We start from the raw sequence: 26203 nt of genomic DNA on the forward strand, positions 1-26203 counted from the left end.
AAGTTAACTTGTGTGAATAAGATTAGAAATTCTCTTTTTAGTGCCTTCTCACTGTTAACGTTTTCTGATCTTAGTTAATTAAAGGCCAGAGATAGGCCTGCATTACTGTACATAATTATCTTCAATAGTGATTGATCTGACAGTTATATTCTTGGTTTGATATATTCTTGATTAATCAATAAATCATCTATACAATGTATAAATAAAAATCACAATTTAATTTAACTCAAGTTAATATACCAAAAATCCAAGAGTGATTCAGTGTACTATAGAACAGAACAGAATTCAGTTAATATTAATATTCAGATTCTGAGACTGGTCTTAGCTTCCATACACAAGCTGCTGTTGAATATTATCTGGAGAGTTTTATAATTATAGCTATGAGCATCTGAACATGTTGCTCGTTCCACATGTTCAAGCAATATGCTAAGTCTGTGAGTGCTCTCTCTCCACAATCCTGCACTTCACATTCCTTCAAACACGTGAACAAACACTTCGGATGTCAGAACGTTTCAACTGACTGTAAAATACACAACACATTTTCCTTCTTGGTGGGTGTTGATTGTGTTTGGTCACTCATAGAGCTGATATGACTGCTGCAGATGGAGCGTTAAGTGAACTCAGATGGGTGTGTCGCTCTTTACAAACACTGGCACCAACTATTTCAAAGAGTGCATGCAAGATAACATATTGCACAGTGCCTCTTGTCCATTGAAATCAAAAGTTAGTATCACCTTTTCATTTGTGCAGACAGCGTAGAAAGAAGGAAAGACCACTCAGCAGACATTCTTCCTCTTTAGTTATTCGACAATGGCAAATGGCATGAATGAATGAGCAGTGATTGACCTTTTGAATCACTAATAACAAATCTAACTGACTTTCATGAGGAGGCTGACCACGTGTTTCCTTCATAGCCTATTAGAAGTAGAGTTGTGCTCAGGTAAAAGTACTCTGTGGATTGGGGGGCGTGGTCACGCCGCTCTCGCGCCTTCCCCTTGATTGACGTTCGCCATACACACGCGCAAAGAAATATTCCCCACTTTTTGCACACGTACATATTTGACTCAAAGCCTGTGGGTTGTTTATAGTATATGACAGCAGTCATTCCACGCGCACCGTCTTCAGAGTCACTTCGTGTCCTTTGACCTCTGTTGCTTTTAAAATAGAGAATCGACATTGGGGAGACTTGAGTCAGGTGCAGTTGTTGACAGAGCAGTTTTGGCCGCTCGTCAAAGACGCTCAACGTGTCGCAAAGTATTCCTGCAGGAGTTGCGATGTTTGTCATGTCGCGGACTAAAAGTTGTCATCACTTATAAACTTTGGACACGACGTGCTTCTCATGAGGGAACTGAAGACGAGAAAGCACGAAGATTCCTGTTGTCATCACTTCAGTTGGGTAAGCTGCACAACTAAATTAACTTCCAGACAACTTACTGGTGTTTTATGCAGGTGTGTGACATACAAAGACATTCAGCGTTGACACAGATGCATACATTGGGACGTTAGAATAACGTCAGAACTATAAAAGCCGCGGCACTCCATCAAACCTTCACGCTGCAAGCTGAAACTCTTGTTGATCAGAGTAAATCAGGGCCAGTTTCAGGTAGAGACTTTACCTGTGAGCTGTCTGATCCCTGTGGAGCTCAGAGACAAAACAATCAAAAACGAATCAGTACCGATGCAGGCTATAGGAGCCAAAGGAAAAGATATGGCAGTGAATTGGAGAAAAACACAAAACAAGTTATGATTGCTTTTTATTTATTTATCTTTGGTCTGTGCTGGAGATTCAGTGTTTTCACTGTGTGCTTCTCCCTCCCTCTGGAGATGAGGCATTGTTATGGACAAAGTTATTCAAATGATTATATTTCATTCTGGCATTACCTGTTAGTAACTGTGCAGCGCATTCTCACATTAAAATTTATATCATATCACAGCACTGCTTTATAATAATTCCGTAATATTGTTCGACACTTACCATAATGTAACTATTGCTGCTTCCCAACCAAAATTATCTTCAACGTTATACAAAATCATTCACATTTCCCCCCCTCAGTCAAAGCTTATTGAATTATGTGCCCTATGGTTTGAAAAGGGGTCTGACAATTAATTAGGAACATGACAGTCTGTACCACTTTTCACTCTGGTAGCAGGTTGTGCTGATTTCAGTTGAGATGTTGGCTCTTCATTTCTTAGAGCAGATTTAATTATAGTGTTAATCAGCATTTCTGAGTGTTAAAGATTGACCTAAACATTGGTGATTTTTGCTGTGCATCATCATGTTAAACCTACTTGCCTTCTACCGCTTTCACAAGTGAGACTCCCTTCTGAATGAAGATGGGTTCACAGATCCCATCTCTCTGTTCCTCTGTCTGGCCACTTAGAGAGTGAAGAGGAGTGGCGGCGGGTGAGTCGCCCAGAGCATTGGCCACGCTCGGCCCTGTGAAGCCGGCCCATTCAAGCCTCGGCAGCTTTGTCATAGCGGAATGGGTCAAGTCCCTCTCTTTGTGCGACCCGACTTGACTGAAATGTGGTAATTGGGGAATCCTGGGTTCCTTGCTCCCTGTGGTGATGTTCGGGGGCCAAGCTTTCAGTAAATGAATGTACAGTACAGCAAGTTGTAGCATGAGAAACGGGTCAGCTTTTAATTCAAACTTTGAAAATCATTCAGATATGTGTTAATTCAGCCTAGTGTTATCGCGCTCACATTCTCTCCTCTTCTCATGTTCAGGGTCATGTAGTCTTAGGTGACCCTGACTCAGGGGGGCAGGTCGGTCATGTGGTGCCACAAACACACAAACAGTCTCCACTTCATTAGAAGATACCTTTTAAAACTAATAACTTCATTCCCATTAGCCTCAGCTGCACCTTGAGATTACCTTTAAACTTAAGCCTTTTAAAACATACTAACTCTATCTATCATAGCAACATAGCTGCAGATTTTTCATTTATATTAATATAAAATATGTATAAATATATATATTGATAAGCAGGCTAATTTCTAGTGATGAAATGGTTTTCTGATTAATTGAGTGAATTGATTGATAGAAAAGTAATCAGATGATTAATGGTTTCAGTTTCAGAGTGATAGATACTTTTATTCTCTCTTTTTTTTCACTATTTCACTAAGTTTATTGACCGATTGATCAAGAAAAGCAGATGAACCAATAATGGAAATTTGTTATTTGTAACCCTGTATGCAATCACACATTTTGTCTGTAAACTGTCAGAAAACAGTAAAAAATACCCATCACAGTTTCTCTCAATGTAAATACATGTATTAACATGTCCAATATTCCAAAAATATCCAATCATTTCTGAGAAAGAAAGGCATCAAATCTTCACATTTGATAAACGGGAACCAGTAAATATGTGGCATTTTTGCAAAATAAGCTGTACATTTTCAATTTTCTTTTGATCATTGCAGCTAGTCAGATCAAACAGTCCACTTAAACACACATTTCTGTCTCTGCTTTCTGCAGTGTGAAGATGTAAAGCTTTTCTTCTCTCTCTTTAAGAAACACTGTATCATGCTGGTTGTTTTGACTAAAGGGCTCTCTTCAAATACGAATTGAACCTTTCAAATCCACGGCTCACCGGCATTTTCTGGTTTCAGGGCAGAGAGAGGATGATAAATTCTAAATGTCAGATGGTGAGTGGTTTGTCTGAGTGCACTTCTCACGAAGCAAGCAATTGAATGCAAACTGACAGGGGATTTGCGCTGGAACTGTCATAATGCTTTGACACCGTGAAATGGAAATCAAAACTTCCCGAGGCAAATGGCTCATCGGGGGCAACAATGAGAGAACATTATTGTAAAAGTGTCCCACGCTGTAAATCACCTCCTACTGCTTTTCCAGAGGTTGTACACACAGTCACCCTGGTATGTCCAACATGTGTTGCCACATGCCAGGCATGCTGTCTCCACCTCTCTACTCTGACTTCCAGGGAAACAAGGAGAGATAATTGCCTCTCAGCAACATCTGTAATTGTATAATTTCATCCTGTCAGAGGAGTGCTATTCATTCAGTGCTGCAGTTAGACTGTATAACCCTGGTTTCACTGAAGGGCTAAACTGACAAAAACCCTTCCAAAACTTTGAATTTGGTGGAATTAATATATTATTACTGTATGATTATTTTATATGTAGCATATTTATAAAACATCCTGTTATTGTATAATGCATTGAATGGATTTGAAATGCAGTCCAATGTGTGGTGACAGAACAGAGTATATTTAGCTGCTGTCAGCATGTGAGCAGCTCATTGTTATCCATTAGGAGCAGCTAGTGCCATGTAAGAGCCTTACCATGCGGGGGGCGAGTTTCTCAGCCACTTAATCAGTGACGCGCTGGGAAAAGTAAAAACTCCACGCCAGTCACTTGTATTTATGTGCTATCAACATGCAGCCGCTACATGAAAGAATATAGCATAACCAAATAATCAAATGTAAAATAAACCGTCTCGGTTGCAAATATCCTTCCAGAGGGATTTCAGATGGTTAGATGTGTGTGCGTGTAATTCTGAGTGCCACTAGGAATTGATCTGAGTTGGAACTTTATTGACGAAGGAGACACAGTTGGGGATTCCCTTAATTAGAAAGTATAGGAAGGAAGGCAAACACACGACAATCATTTAGTACAAAGCAATTCAAAGCCTCTCCTTCCTGCAAAATATGAAAGTCGTTAAACAACCGTAAGATGCAAAATTGTTCAATGTGCAAAGCTCTATAATTGCAGTAGAAACAACAACTAAGTGGAAATTAACATATTCTGAATGCGACTGCGATTTCACTCTTTTTAATCATTCATCATGACTATAATCAATTCAACAAAATTGTCTGTGGGAAACAAAATGCAAAGACTGCTTTAAAGTAGGTTTCAAGCCTGAAAAAAAATCCCATATTTCTGAAGCAAAGAATGAATTGGAAAGAAGAAAAATCATTGTGTTTGCTATTGTGCTAGAGAAGCACAATAATCACACATTTTACATATCAATAGCCTCGGAGAAAGCATTCCAGTGGATGAACTGTTTAAGAAGATAATCTGAGAATACTGCATACATGAATACATTTAGCAGCCTGTGTGTGTACTTGAGAATGACAGAAACACACTGTCATACTGGATCTTTGAATGTTTAATTAATGTTGAAACTAATATTTGCTGAACTTCGTATTTTCGTAGTATGTCCAATCTTCTGGACCACCATCCATCATCAACCAGCTCCCGATACAAATCCCCAAAAAGTATCTAAAGGGAGATTTTTACGTGTGATAAAGAGTGGCAGGTGGCTCTGCTGTCTCGTTCCCATGGCCTTTCCTGCTGTGAGTATTAGTTTGTGTAGTTACCCTGCTTCTGTGCCATAATAGGACATGCAGCATTGGACTGGATGGTTTAATGACGCGCTGTGTTGGCTTGTTGGGAAGACGACCATGAAAGAGAAACTAAACGGGTGGAGAGCACTGATGTGTGTATTTGGTGAGGGGATTTATCGCTCTCCTCCGAGGACGGCCAGTCCACATTTGGAATGCTTGTGAAATATTTACAGGAGTCACTGACACAGGAACTCAACCGCCATTAACACCGCGGTTTAAAATAGAGGGGTCACTGTCAGAAACTGATTGTGTCTTCAGACTGTCGATCCTGTCGGCCTTTTCACATTTGTTGGCAGATTTGTTAGCATCAAACTTTCACCCGTCGAGGGATTACGCTTGTATCCCGAGGAAAAGTCTTTAAAATTCCCACTAAATATTTCCAGCATAGATACCGCCAGTCCTGTTTCCATGGTGTCTGGCTGTCTGCCACGCAGCTCTTGCAGTTCCTAACAACCCAGGGCAAAGGTCATGACCGCTCCAGCCGACAACTGTTTGGTGAAATCAACGCCTCACACAGGGGGCACAAATAACTTTGCACCCTGTCTGAATTGGAGCAACAGAAGTTTCTCCAACGAGCACAAGAGGAGCAGGATGATCTGGCTCTGAGGGTGGGCACGTATATATCTGTCCTCCGCCTCCCTCTACCCCCCGTGCTGCACTTTCAGGAGCTTTTGTACAAGTTCAATTGACAATAGGCTGCATTCCTCCTAGCGAGTGAGGAACATGGTTTGCTGGCACTTGACATGCTCTTCACGGCATTCATATGGACGCTTGCTTTTAAACAGTGCCCTCGCTGTTAAGATCCCTCTTTCAAGACAAACGCTCACTTTGAGATACGGAAAAACAGTTGTGACACACACAGAGCATTTTCTTGTTGGCAGCGACGGCGCGTCCCAGTTGCCAGACTATGAAGTAACATCCTCTCTGTGTGTGGTCACCTCCTGCAGATTTGAGTGGATCACTGCAAACTTTGCTTTGTTTTGGTCCGGGAACCTGTAGAGAGGGAGCAACTTTAGATAGGCTTGTTCAAAATCTAGACATGTCTCACAATCAACCCCAGTTCTGACTTCACAGCAGGCACACGTGTGGAAACGTAACAGTGAGAGGTCTTCTGTGTTTGACAGGAGTAAAGAATTTGGCTATGACGCACCGTTTTCATGTTCATACATGTGCTGCTGCTTTAACTCTACTGATGTTCTTTTTTTTGTTTTGTTTTTCCCATGTACCATTTCCAGTGTATTCCTTGATTTTCAGTAACTTATAAAGTGAAAAGTTCTGGAAGGAGTATTTATCCTTATCTAAGTGAAAGTTCTACAATGACATACTGAAAGTAAATGTCCTGCATTTAACATAGCAGCATCTAAGTAAAAATGAATAATTGTCATCAGTGTTCAACCAATCAACAATCAAAAAAATATGTATATCAAAGAAAAGGATAACATCTTCTCATTTAAGAGGTAAATGTTTGACATGTTTTTCTTCTACCATTCTAAAACTAAAGAGCAGAAAGTGTAGTGATGCATTTAATTAACCCAAGTTGAAAAATATTATCTTTTTTAAATAACCATTAGAACCAGCAGCCTTTCTTATGCTCAGAGTTTCACCCTTATGGTGAGCATGTTGTGCAAGTCTTGTACGTGCTACAGTGTGCCATGGTAATATGTTGTTTTATTTTATCATATTTTCCCCAGGCCCCTGAAATCCTAAATTCTACTTTTCTAGCGCACCATGGGAGAACTTGGACCTTTGCCCTCAGCCCAATGATTTTGCTCATCCGCTGCTGGTGTTCCTAACAACGGGCTCTGAAATGAATGTCGGTCTTTTCCTGCTGCTGGAATTTTTCATATGCTAATGAGACAAATTCCCATGGATTTTTCTCCCCTGTGCCATAGACGTCACCCCCAAAATTCGGCCTCCCCCCTCTCGTTTTCTGTGTGTTATTGTCTTTCTCTCGTTCTCTTACTTTCATGCATGCGCTGGGTCATAACCTTGCTCACAGTAATCCGACACAAGACTCTTGTATGCAGTTCCAGCTTGAAAGCAGGTGTTGCTATGACTCTGCATCATCCTGCATCAGGTCTCACCGAAGTTCAGACAAATCAGCATGCATCTCCTTGCTTTTCTGAAATTTCCCTCATTAGAAAACTCCCTCAGATAAATATTTTTCTGACTTTCTTGTGGAAGGAATCTACAGAACAAGGTGCAAAATAGTTTACAAAATGGCTTGTGATTGGTTTGTAGGGGTCTGTTTACATTGTATTTGAGAACATTGTGAACCTAATCCTGGCAAAACGGTTGAACGCCATCATTAATCTGTGTTTACGGTATGGTAAACCCCAGGTAGCCACAGCAACATACTTCCGTGCCCTCCTTAGTAACTTAACCATGATCCACTGAAGCAGTAGCTCACGGCAGGATGTGGTATGTCGTGTTTTATCACAGCTAAAGGGCATTGTTTGGCCTGGCGCAAAGCGGATATCTCATATAATCGTGAGATAAGTGAGCTCTTGCTTTTATAAAATGGTCATCCAGTGTGACGGTTTCGCACACTTAGTAGTCAAAGGACTTTGTGCTGCAGGTGTTCTCTGAACGCCCTTCTTTCTCCTGGCAGTACCTTTTGCGTGAGAATATGAGGCATTTGTTAATTGTTAGTCAGCAGAGTTGCCACGGGGGATGTTGCAACCTCTGAATTACAGTAAATAGGTTTCAGTTGATACTTGCCTCTGATTGTTAGATCAGCCACCATGAGTTTAACTACAACCTGCCAACAAATTCAGTGTCTATATTGAAACATTTATTAACCTGATTGACGTCGTCACTTATGTGGCCCACCTGTTCACACACTGAAAGATGTCAAACAGTGCATTATCTGCATATGGATTGATCGAGGCCACCATGTCCCTCTGAGTATTTTTCCTCTGCTCTGGCACCTTCCTGTGTACACCAGCTCCTGAACTTCCGACTCAACACAGCAAAACCCCTAAAACACTCTTTAATGGACCCTTTCAATTGGATGCGCAGACCAGAACAAACGCTTTCATTCATGGTGTTCCAGAAATGCTAATGAAGCACGGCCCTAACACTTTCACAGGGGTACCCATGTGCCACTCAGGGTGATGCAAGGTACAATACTATGTATCCTGTTCCAAGAGTAATTTAGACCGACCAATCTGATGAGTGTCCTCAAATGCCATTGGCTCCAAGCCATAGTATTGATGTCACAGATTAAGAGCCAACTAGTTTAAAACCGGCTGAAATAGAACATTTATGTCAGTTTCCAGAAACGGTACATAAAAGCCCCAGCTGCCTTTAGTGCTGTAATAGTAGCATATTTTATCCACCATCAGTCACTCTTACTTTATAATTACCATGATTGTGTTATTAGTTTACTCTACTCACTTATTTGAGATAATCTAAGTCTTTTTTCTTTATTACATTTCAATTTCAGAAATGGTTGTTTTCTTGGTTATGTTTTGTGAGCCTTTGTCAGAGTTTGCTTCACATGTAAAGCTGTTTAACGAATAGCTTTCGCCTATGAAGCCCCATAGACCTGGTACCTTGTCCACCCCTGTGGCGCCGTGACAAAAAGTCTCAATGGAAGATGGTCTATTTGTAGAAGATACGAATGTTGTACTGTTTGAAAACATGGGGGCTTCAGCTTTTCCTAATCTGCAAACCAAGTAAATGTGGTCCAACGTATGTCTTATTATGTATTTTAACAATAAAGTCATACAAATATAAATGTCATAAGTATAACCGCTCAATCTGTTCAAAAGATCTTGGATGGTTTTCTTATCAGTTTACAACACGTTCTTGCCAAAGTATTTCATCATGGCGTATGTTATTTTTACCAAAGATTTTAGTTATGTTTTTATAGCGGAGCCTGGGCCAACAGGACGTCACAGCAATTCTCAGGAAGGAGTCAGCAGCCATCTTTGTCCAACTAGATCTATGATGGGAACTCAGTTCACTGCTTGCCCTTGAATACTCCATTAATCTGTCATAGCACAAAGTTCTTCAGTCGTATACATATTGATCAATATATCTCCTATTTAGCACTATTTAAATTTGGGGGGAGATTTATGTTATTTGAAACTCGGCTACACGTCATGTAAAAAGTAATAAGACATGTCCTGAGTATATCTTTATAAATAGTATCATACATATTGTATTTTAGTTTATATTTATCAAAGTTACAGTTGTAGTAAAGGGTAGTAGAAGACATTCCATTATCCATAGGTTATAATGGTGAAATTTAGATTATAGACTAAAAGAGCAGGAACATCTTCATTTACTTTGAAATGGTAATATAAATAGGTTTTCTTACAATATAACTCGTATTCCTTAGCCTCTAATCTATCAAAGGAGACCAGAAGTCTGCATAAGACTTATGGCTGAGGCGCTATTCCTGATTTATTTTGAGTAGGTTATTTCCTGGGGCTAGGGCTTGGCTGGTCTTGGTGAGGTGCCTCGTGAGTCTAGTCGTTTGACATGTTGCAGCAGATGCTTAATAATTTATTGATTGCCAATGCGCCATGAGTTGGCAGATAAGTAATTCACTTCTGATGAGTTTCTCACAAGTGTGTTAAATCTTTAAATGCAGCGGATACCAAGCCAGATACATTGCCTTTGCTTCTTGTTATTCTTCGACAAGCACACGGTTAGTGTCGAGCATTTCAACAATTAACCGCTCACGCTATTTCAGTTTTGTAATTTTTTGTAGGATGCTATCATGCATTTGATGGTGTATCATTATTGCCTCATTAATCTTCACAGATTATGCATGATACCTCTTAATATCACACACATTTATGGGATTGGAGCCTTGGCTCAGACAAACAGATGTTAAGGTAGAAATATTACTCCTCTTCCTTTTATGTCTTGTTTGAGAGGAATCTAAGCTGCAGGTGCAAGACCCAAATGTGTTTTCGTAAAAGTGACAAGAAAATCGCCCTTTTCTTTTTAGTCGAGCTAAATCTTGAGTAATGACATCCACAAACAATGTTTTGGGGTTTTTAAAGGAAGGTTGGGAGAGAACATGTGGGAGACGGTTCACAATTATGTTTGTGTGCGACAAGACCAGACAGGTCTCACCTTGAGGTGAGGCTCCATTGCATTCTGTGTATGAGCCCTTTGGAGATGAAGGATAATCCCCGGGATTGCAAAAACAGCTGTTATTTCTAAACGTCACAAAATGTCATTTTTATTTACAACAAAGCTCTTTGACGTCTCTGAAGCTCCTTGGGTGGCTGTTGTTGTCGGCTCTTTCTTTCCAGAGAAATAGTGAGACTAGAGGAGTTAAATGTGTCAACAGGTGTATTCACTGTCCTTTGTCTCATACAGACAGAAAATGTACAGCCATTATGTATGGACACAATCATTTGTATTGGGTAGATATGTGCTGTTGATTGTTATATATTGCTATTGCAAAACCAATAGCTGGAGAGCAGTGGGCATATTTGAATGATGCATAAGAAAGTCTTTATATATTTAAGGCGCCTAAGGATTGGAGCAATTGAGCTGCTAAAACCCCCCATTGCCAGACTTTGGGGGGTTCAGCAGCTCAATGGACATAAACATTTAAACTAAAATTTCTTGTTGTTGGTATTTGGATAAAAAATTGCAATTTCCACTTCACCACCATTTTCTCATTTGAGCTCTGGACACCCCACCTTAACAACTGGGCAGACTGTCCTCCGTGTGTCAGGGATCTGCAGCGACGTCAGCAACCCACCCGACCTGTCTCCTTCACTATGCTTTGTGGGTGTGCCTTTTTTGCCTTGTCATCACCATTTATATCTATACAACCAATGTGTTTATGATACATTGTTTACAATCGCACAAGGTTCTTTATATATCTAGCCTCTTAATCTTTCTCTCAAAGTGTGGGAAACGATGTCATATATATTGTAATTTGTAAACAGATTTATAGTGAAAGAGCAGCATTATTGGTCATGGTTGAAGTGTTGAAGGAAATGGCACTCTCAGGGGTTATTGAAATGAAAAATATCCTGCCGTGCCTCCCATTGTCTGTCACTAGTCTTGCATCCATACTTTCAACTATAACTACGCCCATGTATGTACGCTCACACAAGCGCTCTACATAAGAAACGTACATACATCCCAACCCACTTGATCCATTAAACAAAAAAGATAAATAACTTAAAACAACATGTTCACACGTTCCCCCACATTTCAAGTTCTCTAGGAGGAATGCATTGTGTTTAAAAACTGAATTCTCTTGTCTAGTGTCTCGTGCCATTGGAGCTAATCCTGCACATAAATAGACACACACAATGAGCCAGCACTGTATTAATAGGTTCTCTGCTCTGAGCAACCAAGCACACATAAATCATTGTTTAAAGACGAAGAAAGAAATTCAAGACATAGTCCTTTTGTGTGCATGTAAACAGAAAATAATCTCCCCACACCGCCACAATTCAAAACAAAAGACTGAAACCCATTTTGACAACTGATTGACAATAACGTGGCTTCACACAAAAAAAATCAGATGTAATCCCATAATATGTTTTATGTTTGAAGTCAAACTGAATTTTTGACCAAAATACTAGAGGATTGGACCTACGCAAGTTTCAAGCAAAATCTCATATCTTGTTTTTTGGACTTCTTAAAAGTGACTTCACCAACACAGCTAAATACCACTTTAGGCCTCCAAGATTATCCCATAAACTAATTACTAGCTTAGTTCAGGCCATAGAGCACAGCACTGCTCCCTTATCTGTCGCTCTGCAACAGTGATGCACATTGTGTGAGGGTGAAGGAAGGTGTGAAGAGGTCTTCTTGAGGCCTCCGTGTTTGAAAGGGGGAAGCTGAGTGTGACTGTTTGTCTCCGCACTGTCTATCCCTGCACTGCTAGCTATGGAAAACTGATTAAGCTCCTGAATGCCACTCTTCACTCCTGCAAGGGACGTGTTTCTATAGTGATTAATGTTGTTTCCTAGCTTGTGGCACTCAACAGAAATATTTTTTTCTTTTATGGAAATGCTGCTTTTGTAATAATTCATTATTATTCCTCTATCGTTTCTGTGAGTGGGATGTATTTTTCCCCCAAAAAGCGTTAAGAAAAAGAGTTGTTGTTCAGGAAATACCTAATCTGATGGTCTGGGTTTTTGTATAAGGAATTTAGTAGCGTGTCAACTGCTTGCGTGCCAGACTGGCTCCTGTTTATAGAGGCGACGAAGAAACAAAACAAAGTTTAGTGGCACTTACATGAGCGGCACACCTCAACAAACTCCCACACTGCAAAAAGTAACAGTTACATTAAAAGATGAAGAAACAAAACCACCTTTCTGACGTACGTACGTGGTGAGAGCTGAATTAGCATGCTTCGATGACCTCAAAAACCAATGTGGTGTTTACATTTTTACACCAAATCTCTTGATCACAGGCAAAGAGTTCCAACCAGTATGTGTGTGTGTGTGTGTTTTAGGTTTTTTTAGGTTTTCCACCTGCCAGTGGAGTATGAAATAGAAAGTTATAGGAGATCAAGTGCAACATGCGTTGCAATGTCTTTGTTGTTGCGGGTATTACGGTAGAATATGAGCGACAACACGCTTTTGCCCTCAACCTGTTTTGCTTGAATACAAAGAAAACGTGTAGCGCTCCGACTCTGAACACAATACTGGAAGCACAGGTTTGATGTGGATGTGTTTGATGTGTGTCACAGAGTTGTTTGCGTAAATTCCAGGCTTGCATGATTACTGGGTTGCTCGGTGGACTGAAACGAAGACACGATACTGCACCATTAAGTAATGACAAAGACACGTTGGATTCAGAGGTAAGGGGACTTATGGTAAGACCTTAACAAGCTTAAAGGCAGGGTTGGTAATCTTCTTAAAAAACATTTTTGTTGAAAGTATCGTTACATCCTGACAGTCATTTAATTTGCTGAAATAAAATGATTGGACGAGCTGCCTGCCTACCTATCTGCCGGGTATTCTTTCTGTGCGCTCATTGCTCATCGGCGGAGTCTGCCACAAGCTCCTATCTTTACAGCTGTGAATAACAACAACAGTCATGTTTTTGCTTTACGTTCATAATGATAATTTTGAGATCGTGGCTTTGGAGGGACGGCCTGGAGGGACGGGCTGTCAGTGTTGCCGACTTTGTGACGCTCTTGTAAGATTTAGCAACTTTTGGAGCTTTCATGAGAGAAGAGTTGTCAACACTGGGCTGTGTTTTTTGGTTGGATCCTTTTTTGCTATCGGCTGTCAAGCTCAGTTGGTATTTCACTGACTATGTCGTTTTTTTTCCCCTCGTTGATTGAAACAAAAGTTAAGGAATTGATTATTGTCCTTAATGAGTACTAGAGGCTACTGTATCGAACACAAACAAATATCCAATCATATAGATATGAATAGCACTACAGGAATTTGCCTGTTGGTGCTAGTTCAATGCAGCTTTTGTTTAAATCTGTGTGTGCAAATATGATGACAGTAAGTGTGAAATCTGTCATCTACAGTTAAGCAGGGCGATCATATGTTATTGTCAAAGCAGCCTAGATAATAAGCTAAGATGGTATTTGCCTCCAGATCTACAGAGAACTAAAGATTTGTGTCACTCACATAGCAAAGATGTACCAGTAATACACACAGAAAGTAGCCACAAAGCACACATTCACAAACATGTTCCTCTAAACCACTATTCTTTTGCATGTGGTTTTTGCTCTGCCATAAATCAACGTAATAGTTTTCGCTGCATAGCTCAGCAGTGTGAATGCATGCATGAGAGGTTTCCTGAGGCAGCCAGTGAATTTGCTGAATTACACATTCTTCACCATCACATTTATTCAACATCTTAAATTTTGAGAATGAGAGCGCAAGTAGCCCAACCCATTCATTTAAAGTTGTGTACTTTGCTTAACCAAAGTAATCACGGACATTTTTGTTCCTCCCTTTGCCAAAGCACTCTAGTAGTAGTTAATGTATAAAATGTGTCTGAAGGCTGTCTTTCTCTCTGTCAGTCCCAGCTGATTTGTATGGATGTCTGAAACATAACCCATTCATCATTGATGCTATTGTCTGCGTTGACAGCAAAGCTTGTCATGATGTTTCCTGTGTCTGCAGTCGTATGTTGAGAATGTCATAGAATTCTGAAAGGGTCACAACCTCAGCTGCTGTTGTAATACATTTACAGCACATACTTGTGTGTCCTGGTCACCTTCCGTTCTCTCGTTGATTATACTCATTACACACACACACACACACGCACACGCACGCACACACCTAGTCATCTTATTTTGTAATATGCCAAACATTTCTTGAGTTCGTTTTGGAAGGTATTTTGGAATAGCAATGTATCTGTGAGTTTCGCATAAAGACAGAAACAAAAGACTAGTAATTATGTGTTTGGGGAGGAAATGCGTCATGACAAAGGCTCCGGGCGGGCAACCTTTTCAGTTAGTCACCACAGGGGATTGAGATGTCGATGGAGACGTGAAGTCGGAATTCACAAATGATGCCATCGTTGGTTTGTTTTAATATTCATGGTACTTTAACAAGCACAATGAAACCGGTCATGATTAGAGACCCTCACAACAATTGCCAAAGTCCTGTTCACTCTCTTTTGTTTAGATCCTTGTGTGAGTTCCGAGTTGTCAACACTAAGCTGTGAGTCATGAACTTTGAGATTTTTAATCTAAAATATGTTAATATATGTACTTTGTGTATACTTTAATGCATGTTCTATCAGCACAGAACATATATGTGCTATAAGGACAAGAGTCCCCAAAAATCAATATAAAACTTTGTCACATTATTATTGTGTGGTCTACAAAGTGACATAAAATACCAAAAATTCACCTTTCCAATTTTTTAGAATTCAAGGTGACATTTTCAAATGTTTAGTTTTGTCCGACCAAACCTTAAAATATTCAGTTTAAAATTATATTAAAAGATCAGTCGATTATCAAAATATAATGCAGATTAATTTTCACCCAAATAACTAATCAGCTCTTAAAACCCATATATGTTGTCATAAAATATTTCTTATGTATCTGCTGTGTTGTATTTTCGGTCCCCTTTCCTTTTGGCTTTCACTTTTTCCCACATTAATACAGCCAAGTGACTCTGTGTATATTTACTTCTACCAGACAATGTATGTTTGACCATGCTACAACTATTTACATTAATCTCTTGTGCACATGCTGCTTTGTCTACACAGCAGCTCAAGCTTTGAGTGAAAATGCAAGTCTACTAGGCTTTGTCCCTTGGGGTTGTTTCTCTATGTTTACACAAGCCGTGCTCTCTTAAACATGGAAAAGGTCCATTTGACGTGATGACGACTGTCTTAAATTGACTGCGTAATTACGTCCAGCCATTCTGCACTGACGATGACTTTAGTAAATTGAAGGCAAGCCTGAAACAAAGTAGAACAGTAGAAAAAGTATAGCTTCCTACTTAATATCATTTTTTTGGATCAAATAGTTAAACACAATTTTGTAAGACACCTCTAGTTTCTTTATCGAGCAGGATAAATGCAGTTAAGATTGTTTTCTCTCCGGAACTGCTCACCAAAGCTTTCATTGAAACGCTAGTTGCCATTCTTCATGAATACTTCATCATGCAGAGATCTTGCCTAAATTCAGTCTTTAATGTACTGGGTTTTGAATGTAAACTGCAAGTTGGATTACAGTGTGAGCATTGCTTACCCTTTTGACACGGTCATTGTGTCTCCATTAGGCTCAGAAAATGATGTTGTTGATGCAATCTCCATCATTCCAAAATACACTGCAGATCTGAAAATCAATTTACACCTCAGAACGGTGTTTGTCGAGCCACCTGTACTGCAAATCCCTGCCTTACTACTTGGAATTTATTTTGTGCCTATTGAGAGAATTGCAGATGGACAACATCCATACAAGGAATGTGTATGTTGTTTGAATAGCTTCAGGAGAAATACACATTAAACTAAATACTTTCTGTACATATCTCCGGATAAAAAACTGTGCCTGCATAAAGATAGAACATGGAAATGAAGAGAAAAATCTTTAAAATCCTAGTGGCCTGCTGTCAACAACTCTGTCTGTTTCAGGCATGTTCTCCCATGCCTCCATCTATCAATACCCCAGAGCACTGCAGGGAAAGTACACAAAAGCTCCGGTCCTCTGAGAGAAGATGACTCCCTTCTCTTTTCAATGGAGACACATTGCATTAAAACCATTAAGACGGAGCCTGGTGTAAATGGGCGTGCATAGTTTGTAAGGCAGGATGGAGGGATCCAGAGAGAGAGGGAGAGAGAGGGAGAGAGGGGGAGGGGGAGAGAGGGAGGGGGAGAGGGAGAGAGAGAGAGAGAGAGAGAGAGAGAGAGAGAGAGAGAGAGAGAGAGAGAGAGAGGGAGAGAGAGAGAGGGAGAGAAGGAGAGAGAAGGAGAGAGAGGGAGAGAGAGGGGGATAGAGGGGGAGAGAGAGGGAGAGAGAGAGATGCATGGACTTCCTCTCCGCCCATTCTTTAATGCTCACTGAGTAGCCCTGCAGTGCAGGCTTTGCCCCAGTCATTGTCACCAGCTTAGAGAGTCTCTTTGCAAAGTGAGAGGCTTTCGTGTGACATATGTCACTTGAGTGAGTCTCCTGTCGCTCCTTTAGCCGCATGAGTGGAGGGGCGGGCAGGGAGGTGTGTCTGTGCTGAGAGGAACAACGTGTGGTTGAGGAGGAAGGACATGTCAGAGATGTTGGTTCAGAGAGAGTTGTTGGAATGATCCCTTGATGGTCCTGTGTTGTACTTCTTTTATGGACTTGTAGTGCAGCAGCCTTGGGCCTCTGCTAGAGGTGGATTTAAGAAGTAGAATGACTCAAAAGCTAGTAAGTATTGGTTACTTGAAACGTATGCTGTCATTAGTCCCTTTCAGTGTTTACTGTCTATGTATTTGAGTAGAAAAACATGTGTGCAGAACATGTCTGCATAACTTTGCAGTCTTTACATTGATTCAGTTCGTAGGGGTGCTGGTTTGTCTGAGAGGGGCTGAACTTATTTTGAGTGTAAAGAAAGGGATGGGTTAGTGTATGTGTGTTGGCAAGGATTAGGCCGAGTCATGTAGTAGTCACCCTCTTAGGGCCCTGGCCAACTGTTGGCTTAGGAAACACAATCCCTGCGGATTTGTGGCTGTGATCTGCCATGTGTTCAGGTAATAGATCTCTCGACTCCCAAAACAAACGCTTTGTTGTCTGTTTACATAGGGACACCACCCCATTTCACGCTCTGAAGATTTTGCCCTTTAAATGAACTCTTGTCAGCTCGGTTGAGTTATCATTAAAGTGACAGGTTTGCAGATCTCCACGTGCATACAACACGTAGTAATCTGCCTCACCTACAAGGTGGCTGGCTTGGGCGTGCATCAGGCAGTGGATTTGCTGCACATGAATGAAAGTTGCCTGTTTGGTTGTTGCCAGGATCAACACAAATCTGGATGAATGGTCCCATATCTCTGAGGGACTGTGTGCCTCCTCTCTAACAAGGACTGGTTTCTTGTCTGTGATTGAAATCACAACACCGTCACTACTCATGAATGTACAAAAGTGGTGTCGGTGGTCTCTAATGCAAGGTTGTATCTGCATGTGTGTGTGTGTCTTTGTGTTCATTGAGAATGAGAGGGGCTTACAGCTTTATTACAACATAAGAATGTATGTTTACTCCACTGGAACAAACATCCAACCAGCTTTGTTCACCATTCAATCCGGTGGAGGATAATCACAAAAAGTCCTCATTGCAAATAATACTCCTTATTGTCACAATCTCTCAATTTGTTTAATTGATTCTAAATTCAAGCAGCTTAGTCCTGCATCTAGTCTAGAACAATTACGACATTAACCTTTCTGACTAAGAAGGGACAACGCATGCAGCTTTGCGTCCTGAGAAGAACCCTGAGTAGCACTCAGTCATTGTTAAGCAGCGTACTGTATGACTGCCGGGGCTCCCCGTCTTCATTCTCCTGATAGCAGGATTAGTTAGAGGGTGAACCCATTTGGCATTGCCAGTGCTGCCGCCACAGTCTCAGCACTGTGAGAACTAAGCCGTGAAATACGGACGGGTTTAGACCAATTTAGAGTCTGCCATCTTGGATCTAGCGATTGTAGAAGACAGCAGCTTTGTGCCAGTCGGGTTTACTGTAAGCATGCCATGCGATGCCACTAGCCAGGCTCTACAGTTCAAAGGGTAATCTCCTAGACAAGTGTTGTGCTGTCTTGTGCGCTGACATCACAACAATGAGGGACAACTAAAGCTAAATAGTGAGCCCAGTGGGACATTTTGCATACATAAGGGACATGTTCTTTAAATTAGCCTTTATACAGAACTTCAGAAAACAGAAAAATCCAAGATATTTAATGTGCAAACTGTTGAAATTTGATTGTTCTAATTCAAGTAGAAGATGATATTTAATTAGATTTGTTGAATCCATTGCTCTCTACTACTCCTCTGTGGCCATTCTGCCTCTTTGTGCCAAGCCTTTTATATCCATTCAATAAAAGCCCATTAGGTAATCTACATTTACTTGCAAAACATCATGAAGAACATTATTCTTACCCTGAGGCATTGGACAAGAAAACCATCAAAACAGAACAGAAGGAATCTGTAATGTATTTTAATTGGCATTATCCAAGAGAAACACTGCAAAGTGCATGGGTTTGACAGGGTTTTATGATGTCAGATTGTATTCATGCATACATCATTCTGGTTTTCTTTTGCTTTCACTTTGATGTCAGCCACATTATAAAGTGGCCTGTTTTCAACAATGCCACCTTGAGTGTGATTATTCACAGCACATTTAGAACAAAACAACCCTCCCTCTGCGATGTTAATTCAATGCTGCATCTCTGATTGGAACAGACGCTTGTGGGGCTCTTATTTTACTGCTTATTTTAGTGCTGCTCTTTCCATTGAATTAGTCGACATATGACCATATTTTAATATGTATCTGACTCTTCCAGGTCCTCTGTGCCTTACAAATCCCAAGTGACGCCAGTTGATCTGCATCAAGACGTTCTCTGATCTCCACCGTCTCCATTAACGAGGGAGATGAGGTTGGTGGGGAGCCTGCAGCTTGTTCTGCTCTTGGCCTTGACCTCCACAGCCACAGGCCTCAACATCCCTCTGGAAGGTAGGAGTGTCATGTTGACGATTTAAGATCGTGCTTTCTTATTCAGTACTTAATCTCCATATAAGGTTGATTTACGAAGTTTCATTGACATGGAAAGCGAAATCTGTTTGAACTTATATTTGTAATGTAACTGGTTGCTTAATGTGTACTATTTAATGTCATCCCTCTCTCTGTTTTGACATTTGTCAAAAGTGTGTTCCATTTTTTTTCCCCCGCTGTCCACCCTGCATGAGTATGAATGTAGCAGCTTTTTAAAATTGCGACTAACAAATAACAACTTAGAGTAAATTGTTTAAGTCACAAATGTTGCAGCAGAGGTGTCTTTGTTTAGGGCTTTGAAGGCTTTGCAATCAAGTGCTGGTGTGTGCTGTGTTAGTTCAGGCACCTTATTTGTCCAGATTATAGTGTTGGCAGACAACTTTGCCTTCTCATCATCATATAAGGTAGTAGGGAAGAATAGGAAACAGCAAAGGCAAATCCAAAACAGTTGTATTACATTTTGTTGCAGTGTGATCTTGTAACAGAAACGTTGTCACCAATTTTAACATTCAACACTTTTATGTGTCTTCGTATTACAGTGGAGCAGCCTCCAACCATAATAACTCGCACATCTGGTCCCATTATTGCCCTCCCTCTTGACAACACCATTACTATCAGGTGTGAAGCCAGGGGCAACCCACCACCAGAGTAAGTGAAACACACATTTATAGCTGAAGATGAACTGTGGCAAAGCACATAACATTCTGACTATTTAATTGATTGATGGAAACCTGCTGTATATTGTGCTCTGACAGATACAGATGGACAAAAGATGGCGAAGACTTTGTTCCTCCTTACATCAGGACAGACCACAGAGATGGCACCTTCATGCTTCACAAGAAGCACCTTGTCACGTTTCGGGGTAAATACCGATGCTACGCTTCCAACAAGCTGGGAACTGCCATGACGGAGGAGATCGAACTGAGAGTTCCAAGTGAGTAACCTTTACATAAGAAATTAATCTATTACATGCAATTACTGATTTCTGCTTTTCAGAGTCACCATATAAGCAGTTTTTCTTTGCAAGTTTTCTTCATAAGGTTTTTCTTTTTTTTTTTTTATTAGGTGTCCCCAAGTTTCCAAAGGAGTTTCATTTCCCCATTGTTGTTAAGGAGGGAGAGCCAATCACCCTGGAGTGTAACCCTCCAGAAGGCGTGGCCCCACGTCAGATCTACTGGATGTCTATTGGTAAGCCAACTGTTTATGCTTGTAATTTAATTGGTGGATTAGCTAGTTGGCTGATTAACTCCCCCCAGAAAACAGCCAATACTCTTCAAATATAGGTCTTCATCAATTTCTAAAGACTCTTCAAGCCCCTTCTTCACTTTCAGTTGTGTTTTACTTTAGTTACGTTGATGGTGCAGGGGTAGAGGTGGAAAACACTCGCCCACCACTGCAGTCGTCATCGGGATCAGGTCCGTGTCATTGTGCAAGTGCAGGGTTCTCGCGTGGGATAGTGTAGATAGCGTTGTGTGTTCCTGACGTTTCTCTCGGATGAAAATGAGAAGCAGGTGACACCATGTGCTTTGGAAGAGGCTGTCCTTCCCCTTCACTGGCCATCAGGGAAGTTAGCAGTGACAATAAGAAGGACAGTCAAGGAAAAGTACACACTTGAGGCCCACAAGTTTCTTCCCACCACTGCCAAAGAAAAGTAATTTACTGTGTAAAAAAGTCACCTCAGTTCTGTGTGAACAGCTTTGTCAATAGGGGCTGAGTTTTCTATCCAAACCCCCTGAGAGCTCCTCAACCGCCTCCGACAAACCTGAGTGATGTCAGAGAGAAAAACAGACTTTAAGGTGTTGAGGTGGATGTGGCCTAGAGGCATGGAGCAGGCTGAAGGAAAACACAGTTTCCTCACAATTCTAGTTTTAAATGATGTTTAAAAATGTTGTCTTAGTTTCACACATTTATATTTCCAGGGATTGTCACAACAATGCCAAAAAATCGCACATTATACAAGATACTTTGATGTCTAAAAAACTAGAACATCTCAAAGAAAAAGATGATGCGCATCTTCGCTTGCAGCAGAACATTGTGTTCTCTGCATGCAGTCCACATGAAAAATATCGTTCACCTCGTATTAGTGCCATGTAATATAAATCAGAACCAAACATTTTTGCCTTGCACATTGACTAAACAAACGATGACTGAAGGCGATGTTTTAAAGGAAACTGTTAAGTACTGTGAATGGGCTAACCAAGGAGTGACACAGAGCGCCACTGACCCGTGACTTGAATAATGGCTCTATGTAAACCAAATATGCTGTCACGGTGCACTTATGAGTTCACTGGCTCTACACAAGGAAACCCTTCAGGGCATTGCCATTAACATCTAGTGTACGTGTACTCCAATCTGCTATCATGAAACCTGAGTCTCATTGTTAGGTTATTGAAAAATAGTTTGTACTTTCACTCATTACCCTCTGGTGCACCTGATGGATGTATCTAAGAAGTTCTGTCCAATTTTGTGGTTTCTTAAAAACAGACACTGTTTACATTGATGAAATATTATTGATATAAATATGCTCTTTTCCAGGTCTCCAGCACATTGAGCAGGATGCAAGGGTTTCCACGGGCACTGATGGCAACCTGTACTTCTCTAATGCCTTACAGAATGACAGTCGAGCGGACTACTGTTGCGTTGCTGCCTTCTCCAAAATACGCACCATCGTCCAGAAATCCGCCATGGCTGTCGTGGTCACTAGCTGTAGGTCTACAAAGTAGTCTGTGTGGCCTTAACCACTTGCTTGCTTATCATGATATCAAGTAGAGATCTCTGAGAAGTAAAAAGAAAATGTTGTTATTAACATCCTCCATCGCATACCAAGAAGCAGGGCTTGCCTTGTCACGTTCTTGCTCAAGGAAACTGTTATGACGCTGGATTGAGCAATAAATGTCGGCGAAGAGGAATAATCACTACCACGATCAGTATCCTTCTCACAGTGTTTTGTTTTTCTTCTAGTGAAACCTGGCAATGAGTCTGCTGACGGCGGCAATTCCAGTGAGTGATTCACACATCAAAGCAATCGCATTGTAAATCAAAATGCATCTCATGGGAACAGGCAGCAGAGTTGGTTGTCATGTTGCAGAAAGCTGCTGGTAGCAGATTGACTGTACACTTGTGTGTTGATTATCTAACCCTTGATTAAAGTTATACATCTGACCGAGGAAGGCTGTGCTCTCTGTTCAACACAGCTAAAGCCCCCCCAGTGAGAATACCTGGCCTGCTGCTGCCCTCTGGTGTTCAGACAGAGAAAGTGCTGTTGATGGGAGAGAATCTGCAGCTTGAGTGTATACCACATGGATAGTATGTATACATGCTGTATCATCACATTATCTCTACATATAAATAATATGTTGTCATATTTATCTGCGATTGCGCTTCATAACGTGCTGTTTCATGTCGTAGTCCCACGCCCACGATAGAATGGATGAAAATGGGAGAAAAGCTGCCTCTTCGGACACGATATATCAACTTTGGAAAGCTGTTGTCCATATCTTCTGTAGATGAGTCGGATGGTGGGAAATACATGTGTAAAGCCCAAAACTCTGCTGGAGAGGCTGTCCACTACTTTGATGTAATAGTGGAAGGTAGGAGCTAACATGTATTTGTTTTTGCTTCAAAGAGAGAGCAGTTGACTCCGGAATGGCAGTTTTTTTTTGTTTATTTATTTTTTGTCAAACCAACATGGGTTTTTTTAACGTCCCTCAGACCTGCCAAAGTGGGAGAAAGAGCCTCCTCAAAGCCAGCTGACCGTGATTGGGACTGATGTTCAGATCAAGTGCTCGGTCAGTGGAAAACCATCGCCAGACATAACATGGAGGAGGAATGGAGAATTGTTCATCGGTGAGTGGGGATAATTCTAGCTGTGGTTTCATGCATCTTTGACAAAGGGCAGGAGGACAGTGCAGCAAGCAGCTACACCACTCCACAACTTCAACCACACAACGGAAAGCTGACAAGCAGCGGTTCTGACAAGTGTCCTTCAAAGCTCATGGGACAGACTGGATTCCTTGACAGGGAATGTTCTGCACATTTTCACAATTTAACCTGAATACACTGGTACCAGAAAAAGTAATTGTCTTTTCTTTACTGATGATAAGTACATGTAAGACATGTGGAAACAAATGTTATAACATGTATGCGTAAGAATTATTCATTTTAATTATTAGCAGGTATTTTCTTAGCAACGAATGCAACACAATCGTGCAGGAGTGTTGTAGTCCATACCGTAAATGTTTCAGACTTTTGCATGTATTCATATGATTCTTTTTTATGTGCATAGGTGATTTAAATGCATTTTATTTTTATCATTTTAAAATGAATACATTTCTACAAAAGTTTTCTGTCCAAGATTTATAAGAAGATTTACCATCATCTTATATTTACCGTATTGTATATGCATATATGCTTATTTCCTCTCATAAATAATGTATACCTGGTCAGTCAGAAAAGTAATAAAATGATCATCACACTTTCCTATCAAAGAGCATGAAAACAAAACTGGCTAGAGAATGTTTATTGTTTTTGTTGAAAAAAAGGACTTATTTTTATTATTATTAAAATCGTTTCCAATTATCTTGATGAATTAACTGATTTTGCAATTAATTGTTTCATCTCTAATGTGTATCATATTTCTTTAACTTCCAAACATTGACATCAGTGTTAAACAAGCCATGCTGGTTGTGCTTGTAAAACAACTCTGGTGACTTGTTTTTTGTGTGTGTGTTGCTGTCAGACGACCCGGGGAGCAGCAAGCGTGTGCTTGATGACACCGTGGTCCTCCACAACGCCAGAGCAGAGGACAGTGCCGTCTACCAGTGTGAAGCCTCCAACAGACATGGCAGTGTCCTGGCCAACATTAACATCATGGTCATGAGTGAGTGTTACAGCAAGACGTAAACCTTGCACAGCCGGCGAGGACGGAAACACAAGGGCTACTTTATCAGGTTCTCCTGCCTGTGGCAAATTATGTGTTGTTGGCTCAATAGCATTTCACCGTTACCTTTTTAGAGGTGGTTTTGGTGTGGTACTTTACAATTTGCCTCTCATTCACCCATTCACCTTTAGAAATGTTGTAGTACAGTAGATGTGAGTCGCCTTTTGAAGAAGTAGAAGCCAATGTCAAATGGAGGTTTACATCGGCCTATAAGCAGCATAGAGAGAAGTGAATGGAGGTGAGCGCACATCTTTAGGTGATCGATGATTGTTCCTTCCATAGCCATGATATCCAGCAGCAGTTTCGCTGCTGTGTTAAAGTAATATAGTGTTCAACCCAGCTCTCTCCTGCTGATACTATAGCCAATTTCATTGTTTTCCTGATTTAATTTATGTTATTTTTGTGCTATAAAATGTGAGAAAGTGTTAAAAAGAAAAGACCCATCACAATTTCCCAGAGTCCAAGGTTATATATTTAGATTGCTTGTTTGGATTCTTGCAAAAAAAAGTATCAAAATTGTTGCCAATTAATTTTCTGTTTTATTGACTTGAATTGATATATTGTTTCAGCTCGACCGGCATATTTGACATAGCCATGACCATGCAACACTCATGTCAATGGGATTTTGAATGAGGTTTTCTCACTTCAGCACTTGGCCTTTAACACATCTTATATCTCTTGAAGTGTTCCAAGAGGTGTGATGCCTGCATCTGAATTATATCTGCGTTTTCAGTCATCTGCTCTTTTGTCTCTATTTCTTGCGTGGGAATACATTCTCGTCTGCAATAACTTGACATTTGAGCAGCTGAAGTCTCCTCTCCCTCTTAGATATGGCTCCGCGAATACTGACAAGGGACTTCCAAGAGTATGCTGTAGTAGTAGGAGGAGACATCATCATGAACTGTAGTGTTTTCAGCTCTCCACCACCCACCATCTCCTGGTAAGTGATTATTAGGAACAGGTATATTAGTCTTGGGGACATCCATCAGTGGCGACATTACTACATTAACGTGTGTGTTCAGACAAAAGAACTTCACACATTCATTCAGTGTAGTATGTTTTCTAATGTAACAGCTTACATCACTGTATCGGTTAGTTCTGTGCATTTACAGTGCGGTGTCACAGCAGTGATTCATGCTCTTAATCAACACTGCTGCAGGTGTCTGCAGGCCATAGATGTTGACACTTATGTCTTTTTAATTAGACTACCTCTCCTGTTTCTTGGCATTGGGCTAATTAAGTCTATGAACCATCACTGCAGCTCTGCACCAGTTCTACTAAAGGAAAATAGGATCTCAGACAGTCATGAAAAAACACTCTTAACTTTACAAAGACCCTCCGAATATTAGGATACTTCTTTTTATATTTAAATTGGTTTCAAAAGTAGTTGGCAAAAAGTACATTACAGTCAATTAAAATTTCCCTGAAATGACAATTGTAAAAATGTAATTGGCATGATTAACATGGCTAATTGGCCCAAACTTTCTCTCCTAGGGCCAAAAATGAGACTCTAGTGACCATCGAGAGGGAACGATTTTTTTCTTTGAGCGGATCTTTGCAAATCATCAGTGCCGGAAAAAACGACAGCGGGAAATATGTGTGTGTTGCCTCTAACAAGGAGGGAAAGTCATCTGTCACCGCTATGCTGGATGTGAAAGGTATCTCAGCAACACGATTAGTGCTTTCTTAAAGCAAGTGCCAGTTTGCCCAAATTATACAGTTTTCAATTGTTTCTACCTGCTT

General features: G+C 40.7%; 1 protein-coding gene across 1 annotated transcript in view; it reads left to right on the forward strand.

Annotated features, from left to right (window-relative positions):
- Positions 1-1271: 1271 nt before the first annotated feature.
- The window catches only part of chl1a (cell adhesion molecule L1-like a), a 47886-nt gene continuing 22954 nt past the window's right edge, over positions 1272-26203 (forward strand). The window contains exons 1-13 of the mRNA XM_079225630.1: positions 1272-1396; positions 19313-19482; positions 20061-20169; positions 20277-20455; positions 20587-20709; positions 22057-22227; positions 22483-22521; positions 22716-22827; positions 22930-23111; positions 23233-23367; positions 24260-24400; positions 25289-25400; positions 25955-26118. Coding sequence (XP_079081756.1) covers positions 19401-19482; positions 20061-20169; positions 20277-20455; positions 20587-20709; positions 22057-22227; positions 22483-22521; positions 22716-22827; positions 22930-23111; positions 23233-23367; positions 24260-24400; positions 25289-25400; positions 25955-26118 — 1549 coding nt within the window. The 5' untranslated portion in view covers positions 1272-1396; positions 19313-19400. The remainder of the gene's footprint in view (positions 1397-19312; positions 19483-20060; positions 20170-20276; positions 20456-20586; positions 20710-22056; positions 22228-22482; positions 22522-22715; positions 22828-22929; positions 23112-23232; positions 23368-24259; positions 24401-25288; positions 25401-25954; positions 26119-26203) is intronic.

Source organism: Taurulus bubalis (assembly GCF_910589615.1).
Source record: "Taurulus bubalis genome assembly, chromosome: 11".
Lineage (NCBI taxonomy): Eukaryota > Metazoa > Chordata > Actinopteri > Perciformes > Cottidae > Taurulus > Taurulus bubalis.